This window comes from Teleopsis dalmanni, chromosome 1 (genome assembly GCF_002237135.1).
Source record: "Teleopsis dalmanni isolate 2A chromosome 1, ASM223713v2, whole genome shotgun sequence".
Taxonomy (NCBI): Eukaryota; Metazoa; Arthropoda; class Insecta; order Diptera; family Diopsidae; genus Teleopsis; species Teleopsis dalmanni.
The window spans coordinates 118,595,466-118,607,844 of NC_051846.1; the positions used below are offsets into that span (position 1 = coordinate 118,595,466).

The window sequence follows — 12,379 nt, forward strand, 5'->3', positions numbered from 1 at the left end:
AAAATATTTTCGTATATTTATTTTTGATTTTAATTTTAAATTTTATTGTTTTTTTCTTAAATTAACGTTTTACTTTTGTTCAAATAAATTTAAATGTTAAAAATGTCAAACATTGAAAGAGACAACAATGTTTGTCATTTTTGGTTTTTTGTTTTGATTGTATGTTTATATGTTTATTTACATATAATTAAATATGTAATATTTTATATACACTGAAGATGGTCTACGATGTAGACCGAAATATTTGTATTAATATAATTTTTGTATAAAAATTAAATAAATTTAAACATTTAACACAGTTGGAAAAAAGTGTAAAAATTTTTTAATTGTTTTAAAAAAACATTTTTATAAACCTATGTGTTAAATAAACGACCTAAGCCCGGTATATATATAAAAAACTAATTAAATATCGGTCGTAATACCAATTTATTTTATGTAAATACAATTTAGAATAACTTAATATATACAAAATAATATTACTATTTTAAAAATATTTAATATTAAACCAAAAATAATAAGGAACTATTAAATTAAAGATAAATTATAAATAAATTTAATAAATTATAAAATTAAAACTAAAATATTTTTTGTTTAAGCAAAAAATCACTTAAAGAGTATGAACACTTTTGTGCTGTTTATAAGTGTTGAAAGCATAATTGTTTATATTTAAAATTCGACACTTTATTATCTAGATTGAAATATTTTAAAATGAAGTAAATTCTTACTTTAATGAAAAAAGATAGAAGAGCTTCAATTTTGCAATTAGAGCAACATATATAGGGATGAACGTTTTCTAATTTATTAAATAAATGTTGCGCTAAACCTAATTTATAGCAATTGCTATCGAACTGATCCAAAAATTGTGATTCTAATTTTTCAATATATGTATATATAATAACAACACTCAATCAAAGTATAATTAATAATATTAATTTCTCTACAGGATTTTTCCTTTTTTATAATTAGTATATCATGGAAAAAATAAAAAATAAAAGCACAACTTAATTCGTAGTTTATTATATATACTAATTAGGCACACATCTAAGTTTCTAATGTGTTAATACATTTATATATTTACTTTATTCTACAACAATAAATTGCGTTATTTTTAATTAATAATATACCTTCGATAATCGTTTGGAAAAATATAGAGATGTTTGAAATTTAAACATCCAAGTACGCACTTCCGTTTCAATTGTAAATAAATTTTAATTAACTAATAATTCATATATTTTTCTGGAATAATTACCTTTTTTTAATGCTTTTATAATTGAAATCAAATTCCGCCTTATTTTTCTTTTAGTAATGTGGTATTTGTGCACTTAATTGCAACTTTGGCGCATTTTCTCGTAACGAATTTTTAATGTCAAAAAACCAAAACAAACAACGAAATTTCTCAGAAACCTCTCTTACTTTAGCAAATATCGTGGTGAGTAGGGACCGGATGGGCAAAGTATCAGGGTCCGGGTGGGGAATATATTCACGCGCCATTATGTAGCATTAGGCTTTTTGTTATTGTACTGCGTAATATTTTCACCTCATTACACAAAATTTTTGAATATTTTTTGAATAATCCAGAAAAATTTATACACAATTTTTCGAGTAACTCTCAGTTTCTTTTCTTTATCTTCTTTGGTTGCAATCTTTGCGCAAGGCAGAGTGTACAGCTGTTTGTTATAACAACGTTTTTATTGTATAATCTACGGTTTTAATGCGAATGATAAACTTTATTTATCTAATTATAGGAAATATTAAATGTTAGTAACTTTTTCTAAGTGCTCCAGTTGATAGCAAATTAAAAAAGTAAAAAAAGTTTATGTGGTTTTTCATAAAATTATAGAATGAATTTTTTGCGACAAGCCGTAAATATTACGAAACAATTAACGGCAAATGGTAAGGAAGAAAACAGTATTTTAAGCTTTTAGCACGTAAATAATTGTCTTATTATATAAATAGAAGAAATCAGTCGTAAATCTGCTGCCAAGCTGCTATTAAAAATCATAACTAATTGAGTTTTTAAATCGTTAATCGCTATTTAAGACACCTCTTCATATTCTTTGTATACAGTGGCTCACAGCTTATTTGATGCAAGCAAAAATTTTTTGAAAAATGTTTATTTCAAAATATTTTGCAAAATTAAAAAAACAAAGTATGCAGAGTTATTGTTTATAGTGTGTTTATTCATTTAAAAAAAAAAACCCAAAAATCTTCTTCCATTCCTTAGTAATGCATCAAAAACCAAAACCAAATGAAAAATTCATGTCACAGCTTAAATGATGCAACATCAAAAAAACTAATATTTTTACAAACTTCCGGACTAATTCTAAGTACTTTGTTGGATATCCCTTATTAGTAATAACAGCATGAAGCCTTTTTGGCATGGAATCAACCAGTTTTTTGGAATAATCTGGACTAATTTTACTCCACTCTTGCTGTAAAGGGTTTCTTAAGTCAAATTTGTTGCGGATGTCATGTTTTCTAATATTTGTCTTCAAAACGGACCACAAATTTTTAATAACGTTCAAGTCTGGTGATTGTGCAGGAGTTTGGACAATGTGTGGACATTGCCATATCAACCACGTTTGTACTAATGCTGACTTGTGCTTAGGGTCGTTGTCTTGGTAAAAGCGAAAATCATCTGCAATCTGCAATTTCGTTGCACTTTGAATCAAATTTTCTTGAAAAAGCTTTAAGTAAATATTTTTATTCATAGATTCTTCGATGAAAACCAAATTTCCTACTCCATTTGATGACATACATGCCCAAACCATAACATTACCATCTCCGTGTTTTACGGTAGCACGTAAATTTTGTGGTTTGAGCTCAGAATTGACTTCGCGCTATACATAAGATCTTCCATCTGATCCAAATAAGTTTATTTTGACTTCGTCTGCAAAAAGTACATTTCGCCAAAATGCTGGACTCTTATTTAAATGCTCTCGTGCAAACTGCAATCTTTTAATTCTATTTTTTGCACTTACGAAAGGTTTCTTTACAGCTATTCTTCCATTGAAATTTGATTCTCTCAATATTCTGCGGACGTTTTCAGGATGACAAATTTTTCCAAAATCTATTTTGGCCATGTCTGTCAACTTTGGAGCGCTAATAGTTGGATATTTTCGAATTTGGTTTACCAAATACCTCGATTCTTTTTCTGTAAAAATTTTATTGGGAGCCTTTCGTCCCTTATTTTCTATGCGATTTTCATGTACGAAGCGTTCAATTATGTGTTGAACTGTTGAAGAGCTTATATTTACCATTTCACCAATTTTACGCTGGGGAATTCCCTTTTTAAAGTACTCCAACACTAACTCACGCTTTTCAATTGATGTGCGCCGTCCCATGGTTAACAAAATACACTCACTTTAATTTTTATAATATTTTCGCTTAAAAACTAGATTACAAATGATCGCAGAATAAAAATATTTTAATTTCTGTGTAATCTGGCGACAAAAATAACGGTATTCTTAACTGCATCATTTAAGCTGTGACATGAATTTTTCATTTGGTTTTGGTTTTTGATGCATTACTAAGGAATGGAAGAAGATTTTTGGGGTTTTTTTTTTAAATGAATAAACACACTATAAACAATAACTCTGCATACATTGTTTTTTTAATTTTGCAAAATATTTTGAAATAAACAACATTTTTCAAAAAATTTTTGCTTGCATCAAATAAGCTGTGAGCCACTGTATAAATTCGAGAAATTGCTTGTACTTATGTACATATGGAGTGATTAATTTGTAATCATTCTGGTATTAGTTAACATAGTTTCTGTTGATTGTTAATTCAAAACCAATAGATTGCACTACTAAGCCTATTTGGATATTTTTACCCTGCGTTTGTTTTACGTTAACAGTTGTATGCGATATTGTAACTGAATTATTTTTATTGTTTCGGGAAACCACTACCCAAAAACAATTACTCGTGGGAGCGGTAAAAATGTTTATTTATTATGCCAGTGTATGATAATTCTTTACAATACTTACAAAATTATACGACTTTCCTTAGATCGGAAAGTGTAAAAATCGGAAAGAGTGAAATTATTTTCAATGCAAATTATAGACTTTAGATTGAGAGAAAAACAAAATATCGGTTTAAATTCCGGCATGAGGTCCAGCGTATGACAGGCAGTAAGCAACTCATCATATTTTATAAACCGCTAATAATCTAATTATTTCACTTTCAGTAAAAAATTACGAACCTTGTTTACACCAAAAACTATATAGTGTATCACTCTTAAAGTGAACAATGGAGTACCCCACTGATCAGCTCACCTCATATACTCATGCTGGGATTCTCCCTAACAAATCTAACAGCGCATTCCTGCTCAACTTCAACATGTACTACAAGTAGCGTAACAGTAAGCACTGCAAACTCGATAACTAACACCTTAAGTTCCACATCAACTCAGACATCCGTTTCTTCTACTCATGCCTTACCTTTACATCCAATAACCTCGGTAAGTTCGATCGCTAATATATCAAACATTATACTGAACGAAATGCGAACGAAATGAGTGCAGAACAGTCAAAAAACTCTCCAAAAACATACTCAATCGAAGGGAAATACTCACTTAAAAGAAAACCCATTAAGAATTCTCTTGAAAACTCTTCAGTACAAAAATCAAAGTTCAAAAAGAAATTCGCCGTTCAAAAAATGCTGAACAAACTAAAAAACAAGCTAAATTAAATAGTTACTGGCTAGACAATCCAAGCCGCTCTGTAAATAGATTTTCAGTACTAGAAATAGAAGAAGCCGAAGATGTCAAAAAGAAGCCCAAACCTCCACCAATATTCGTAGATAGGGTGAACAACATAAATCCTCTCATAAATGCATAGTCGTGTCACGTTTGAGGCTCCTCGTCCTAAACAGGACATTCCACAGTGTAGTAACTGCCAAGACTATGGTTACACGAAAAGTTATTGTCAAAGACATCCAAAGTACATCAAATGTGCTAAAAATCATTCTTCGTCTTAATGTCCAATCCAAGGAAGAAGTACTGAAGTCAAATGCGTCTTATGCGAAGGAAACCATCCTGCAAATTATAAAGGTTGTTCGATCTATAAGCAGCTACAAACCGCGAAATTTTCAACACTAAGACCCAAACCAACATCAAATACAAACAAAGAAACTGAAGAATGAAAAGACAAACGGCTCCCAAAAGAAGTTATGCTAGCGTGCTAGTGGAACAATCATCTGAATCTATTTCTATTTAAAAATCTTCGGATACAATGAGCGAAGTTCTAATAGTAGTAAAGCAAATGTTAGAACAAATCAGTACGTTGACGAATGTTCTTGTCACGCTGACAACTAAATTATGTCCGACAGTGAATTAAATATAGTCCTCTGGAATGGGCTGTCAAAACACTGTTTAGAGCTACAAGAATTCTTAAAAAATCAAAAACTAGACATCATCATTATATCTGAAACACGGTTCACTTCAAAACATTATTTCAAAGTACCAGGCTATGACTTTTACCACACTTTGCATCATAATGGAACTGCTATTGGTGGAAGTGACATTTTAGTTAAAACGAGCATATTACACTTTGAATTGCAACAATACCGGACTGAAGAAATTCAAGCACCCAGCATTTCAACAAAAGATTAGTGTATCTCAATCACAATAACATCAGTATATTGTCCACCAAAACACGAAACTAAGACGGCAACATATATAAAATTCTTTAGAACTCTAGGTAATAGCTTTATTGCGGGGGGAGATTACATGGGAACAGGATCAACACCTACTTTTTGGCGAACATGACAATTCTTTACGAATTTTTAATTTTATATGCCTAATTTTTATATGATAATCTCATTTTTCCGTCGAAACAAGTCTTCATATAAAAATCATTTATAGTTAATTTGTTATAGTTAACTTAAGATCAGTGAAAAGTCTAAACTTACGTCCACATAGATACTGATGAAAATCTTACACTACACAAACTATTGCTTATTTTTCAATTTGGCTGTATTTGTGCTGCGCATCGTTTAACTTTCTGAAAGCAAATGCAATTAATCTCTCAGAATCATCTTTGTAAATGTGGGATTACACTGCGCCTAGACTATATGATGATGCATCGTTAGCCAGAATCGAAGGATGAATCATGATAATGTTACATTAGCAATAGAATGTTTTAAATGATTAAATGATTTAAATGATAATAGGTGCTACAATTGTAGAATAATTAGATATATATTTATGATAATAATTTATCTTTCCCATGAAAGATTCATCTTGTGTAATATTTATTGGTTGCGGTAATTGCTTAACCGCTCTTATTCCAGCTTCATCAGTTTGGACTCCATGTGCACTTATAATTCGTTCCAAATATTGAATTTTCTTTTGTAGAAACATATACTTTTCTTTGTAACGAATATCATTTTGTTGTAAAATGTTAAGATCTTAGTTCAACCGCTGAATGTGGATGTCAGTAGTAGGAGCTGTCGGTATGATGTCGTCTAAGTAGTTACCGCATCCTTCAATATCAGTTAAAATTTGTTCAATATATCTTTGAAAGATAACGGGCGCGCTTGTAATACCGCAAAGAAGTCGTTAGTATTGAAATAAACCGCCCATTCTGCTACTGTATTATTAAAAACCCAAGAGCTATACCTTTGACAAAGCTTAGGTTGCTATTTAAAGGAAGGTCTCGAAGTTCGCCAAGATCCTCAAAAAATAAGACCCCTAAAATGTTAAGGCGGCGTCGTGCATGTGCCGGACAGAAACAAAGCAGGTGGGAGGCACTTTCATCATTCTCACCACAAGTGCGGCAAAAATGATGAAAGGGCCACAGTGTTTTCTTCATGAGGCACCACGAACAGTAATTTTGCCAATGGATCGTAGTATGGAATCAGCATTGGGTGTTTAAAATCGTATGGTAATGATGAGGCTTCTAAGCGTCCTCCTACTCTGAGGACATTTGAATTATCAATGAATGGAGATAAACTGCTGATTGAACTAGATTTATCAACATTGCCTTGTTTCTTTAGTTGTTTGATTTCTTGATTAAAATCACTACCCTGAATGTGATATATTATAGTGATTAATGCTGCTTCCAATTCGTTAGCACTAGGTGCTATATGTAATGCACGTGACTCCTTTGATATTCTTGTGTTGTTAATAAATCTAAAAACATATGCTGCTATCCTTTGCAACGTGTTGAATGAATTCTTGTGCTGAATCCTGTATATGAAATCTGCGTCTGCCTTTGAAGATATGTCTTGCCACTTGAAGGTTTTCAAGAGTACTTAAATTTTCTCTAAATGTTGACCATGTTGTATGAGTATCTGTAGGAAGTGGTTCATCCCAAGATAATTTCAACTGCCATAAATGTTGTATGAAAATCTTCGCCTTCGCTATTACTGGAGCTAATAAACCAAGTGGTTCGAACAGTCTAGCTAAATCAGAACTAACGACTCTGTTTGTGATGATCCCTTCAGTAACCATTTTGACCTTAATTCCAAATAAATCCGCTTTGGGCAACCAAAATAATCCCAGCGTTTTGGTTATTATCATTAGTAAAATCTAGATTTACCTCTTGATCATCTTGAGAAATGTTTTTCAAAAGTTGAGGATGGTTTGCGCTCCATTTCCGTAGATAAAAATGATGCTTCTTCAAAATATGGATTAGTTGCCTTTGAGGTTCAATAGCCGTAATTAAACTATCTGATCCACCAAGTCCATCGTCAACGTAGAAATTGTCACACAAGATTTGAGCTCATAGTTCACCTTGTTTTCTAATGCTATCTTTTGCAGACATCTTGTTGCCAGATAAGGAGCTGCTTGAGTCCCATATGTAATTGTGTCGTGCTGATAATAACGAATTGTTGAAATTGGACTGCTTCTCCAAATGATAAATTGATAGCGCCGATCTTCAAGATTTATCAAAACTTGACGATACATTTTTTCGATATCTGTGGTGAAAACAAATCGTGGTCGCCTAAAACGGAGCAAAATTGAAAAGAGTTCGCTCTGAACTGTCGGTCCGTTATACATTAAATCATTCAACGAGTGTTCAGATGTGGTTTTAGCTGATGCATCAAACACCACTCGAAGTTTAGTAGTGGTACTATCTGGTTTCAGTATATAATGATGAGGAATGAAACATCTTGGAATCAACATGGAATTCAGATTTACCTCAGTCATGTGACCCAATCGCTCATACTCTTCCATAAACTACACATACTGTTTCCGCAATACATTATTTTTTGCTAGTCGTCGTTCAAGACTGACGAACCTTCTCCAAGCTATTTCTTGAGATTCCCCTAACGTCAATGTGTTTTCCAGAAAAGGCTGCCTTACTACAAAACGTCCTTCTATTTGTATGAACGTTCTGAACAAAATGAGATTCGCATAATTTTTCTTCTTTGGATAATGTTCTCTCTGTTGTGTTTATGTTACCTCATCCATTCGCCATAACCGCTCAATTGCATCTTCTAAAGATGAATTATTATCAACAGCCTCCACCCACCTCCAAAAACTGCACATAAAACGTTTAATGTGTCTGTATTTGATGCAACCTTTCTACTGATAATCCAGCCAAGTGTTGAATTTTGCAAGACTGGAAGGCCAGGAGAGAGCTTAATTTTACCCTTTTTTAACAGACTGAAATAAAACTCTGCACCGAGTAAAATATCAATTTTTCCTTGGAAAACTGAATATTGTTCGGGACTTTCCATTTGGAAATATCGTATATCTACGATATCGTAGATATCGTAGATCCACCATTTTTCCAAGGAAGAATTGATATTTTACTCGGTGCAGAGTTTTATTTCAGTCTGTTAAAAAAGGGTAAAATTAAGCTCTCTCCTGGCCTTCCAGTCTTGCAAAATTCAACACTTGGCTGGATTATCAGTAGAAAGGTTGCATCAAATACAGACACATTAAACGTTTTATGTGCAGTTTTTGGAGGTGGGCGGAGGCTGTTGATAATAATTCATCTTTAGAAGATGCAATTGAGCGGTTATGGCGAATGGATGAGGTAACATAAACACAACAGAGAGAACATTATCCAAAGAATCGTATCGAATATCGTAAAACTGAATATTGTTCGGGACTTTCCATTTGGAAATATTGTAGTTGGAAGTTGGTTCAGGAGGAACTAAATTTGGCAGAACAAATGCTTCGACATCTTTTGTGAACCTCGAGTTAAGGGATTGCAGTTTGACGTTAACTCGCTGCGTTCAATTTTTCTGCAGCTTTCCTTATGCACAATAATGATTTTGTTTTTGATATATTGAGCCTTTTGATAAGACGCTTAGAGACTATGTTCACTTGCGAACCAGAGTCTAGTAATGCTCGAACTTCACTTGTATTTCCATTACTTACTTACTTAGTTGGCCATTACAGACGTGTGTCGTCCTTGGCAGCGTCGAGTAGCCTCCGCCAGTCAGCCCGATGAGTTGCCTTCTGACGCCAGTTGGTAGTACCGAGCGCCCCCAAATCGTTGGTCACCTGGTCCTTCCACCGAAGATGCGGACGTCCTCTACCGCGTTTTCCACCTGCGGGTATCGAATCAAATACCTTTCTAGCCGGAGCACTTTCTTCCATTCGCACGACATGACCAAGCCAGCGTAGCCGCTGAATTTTTATGCGCTTAACTATGTCAATGTCGCGGTATAGCTCATACAGCTCATCGTTCCATCTAATTCGATACTCGTCGCCAACGCGTAAGGGACCATAGATCTTCCGAAGAATTTTTCTCTCGAATGCTCCTAACGCCTTCTCATCACTGTTGGTAATTGTCCAAGCTTCTGCACCATACAGCAGGACAGGCATGATAAGGGATTTGTAGAGCGTGATTTTTGTTTGTCGAGAGAGGGCTTTATTTCTCAATTGCTTACTTAGCCCGAAGTAACATTTGTTGGCAAGAGTAATTCTTCGTTGAATCTCTAGGCTGACGTCATTTTTGGTGTTTAAGCTGGTTCCTAAATAAACAAAGTCTTTCACAACTTCGAACTTATAATTGTCAACAGTGACGTAGGTCCCAAGACGCTCAGGAGATTTGTTTGTTGACAGAAAGTACTTTGTTTTGTCCTCATTTACCACAAGACCCATTTGCTTTGCTTGTTTTTCTAAGTTGGAAAATGCCGCACTGACGACGCGGGTGTTCAGACCAATGATATCAATATCGTCGGCATACGCAAGCAGCATTACACTTTTGTAGAATATTGTGCCAGTACGGTTTAAATCTGCTGCTCGAATTATCGTTTCCAACATTAGGTTAAAGTAGTCACACGACAAGGAGTCACCCTGTCTGAAACCTCGTTTGGTATCAAACGGCTCGGAGAGGTTCTTTCCAATTCTAACGTATTCCAATTCTTTGTATTTCCATTAGCTGCAGTTATTTTAACTCTCGCAGTTGGCAAGAAAATATAATCACGATGACTTGTGGAGTAATTTGCTGTTGCTGTGGTAACTGCGGTATTGTACACACTTGAACTAGGTTGAGTGTTTTGTTTAGTTTGATTGTGGACTTCCAAATGCAGCAACATGATATGCTTTTTATTACATTTGGTGCAACTTCTTGGTAAACATTTGTTCACCACATGATCAGTTGAAACAGAGCTGTTGGTTTTTACCCAATCCAATCGTTGAGATGGCAAAAATTGTAGGAATGTTTGATATTGAATCGTTGCTAAATGTTTGATCTGGATCCTTGGTAAATGTGCTTCAACTGTACTTCAAATGATGCTGCTTATTGACTGCTATGTTGACTGTTGACCACTGCTGCGTCAGGCCAGTCCAGTACTGCTGTTCTTTTCACAAGATCACCAAAAATGTTTGATCCAAACGTTGGAATCAACTATTTGCAAGTACTGAACACTTCAATCCAGTACTTATGTTGATTCTATCAAAACAAAAAATCACTGAATGCTTAAACCCAGTGATTTCGGCGATTGTCCTAATTATCCTAAACACTGAACACTTAAATCCAGTGATAAGGCGCTTGGCTTTATAAATTTAGTTCAAGTACTAAATTTACGTCACATAAGCGCCTAATCACTGGATTTAAGTGTTCAGTGTTTAGGATTATTAGGACAATCTTCGAAATCACTGGGTTCAAGCATTCAGTAATTTTTTTTGTTTTGATAGAATTAACATAAGTACTGGATTAAAGTGTTCGGTACTTGCAAACAGTTGATTCCAACATTTTGATCAAACAAAAAGTAAAAAGTAGATTAAAAAGTTATTTATTTGATGTGCTCATTTTGGTTGCTTTTGTTATGCACAACACTGTATGTCCCTATCGACGCCCTTTTGACAGCTGTCATCTTCGTTCTGGTGTTGTACAATGTCCGTTTACTACAGTTTATAATTTCATGTATAAGACGGTATATTGTTTCACCACCGTATTTTATTAATTTTCCGTTCATAGAGTCAGTACCTGAGGTCTTATTGTTTTTAAAGCTTTTTGTAGCATCTACTACCTTTTCATATTTCGGGTCTTCGATTTCCGGATTGACGTAATATATATATTCTTGGTTCACTTCATTGTTATACTGTTCCGTATTTAATAGGCTTTCAAAGTGTTGTTTCCATGTGTTTATAATGTCTTTCTCATTATTTACAATTTCTCTTAAAGCATTTTGATACATATTTACTCGGGGCTAATAGCCTTTATTTTCATATTCATTCCTTTATAAAATGCCCTTACTCTGTTGTTGCCAACATCCTTTTCTATATCTTCTATTTTCTTTTTAAAAAAATATTTTTTTTGTGGGCTTCATTTTTTGGTGCAATTCCATGCCTAAATTCGTTGTCAAACCAATCGGTGTTTCTGACATTTTTTACTAGTTCGATGGATTGCTGAGTGGCTGTTGGTATTAGTTCCTACATCTTGCACCACTTTACATTTTTTTCTAACTCTTATTGGACACTTCTTACTCCTATTTTTTGTTCATATATGGTCCTTTTTTCTAGGTTGTCGATAAGTTCTTGTACATTCCATGTTTTCTTCCGCCCTACACTTCTTCCGTATACATAGATTTGCTATTCTTTGTTTCAATTTATCGACAACAAGGTAACGGTCGAATCTCTATATATTCGTACATCTGCTACTGATGTGCCGTGCCTTTTGCCTACCAGTACATGGTCTATTTGGTTACATAAGTGTGATCCTGGAGTTTTTCATGTCCCTTTGTGAAAATTTTTTTGTGGGACGCTAATGCTTTTAATCCATAATTTATAACTAGTAGCAAAGTCACATAGTTTCGCATTATTTTCAGATGTTGTCTCGTGTAGAGAAAGTCTTTCGCGTTTGTATAAACGCGTATAAATTTTTGATGTATGCGTTAGTTCACATGTTTTATAATTCGTTTGTCTCCCTATTGTTCACTTCACTTCTATTCTGTGTCAAAATTTATTGTT

General features: G+C 33.7%; 1 protein-coding gene across 1 annotated transcript in view; it reads left to right on the top strand.

Annotated features, from left to right (window-relative positions):
- Positions 1 to 1,692: 1,692 nt before the first annotated feature.
- LOC119668008 (40S ribosomal protein S12, mitochondrial) overlaps positions 1,693 to 12,379 on the top strand; it is a 56,075-nt gene continuing 45,388 nt past the window's right edge. The window contains exon 1 of the mRNA XM_038077371.1: positions 1,693 to 1,893. Within this exon, the coding sequence (XP_037933299.1) occupies positions 1,842 to 1,893 (52 nt within the window). The 5' untranslated portion in view covers positions 1,693 to 1,841. The remainder of the gene's footprint in view (positions 1,894 to 12,379) is intronic.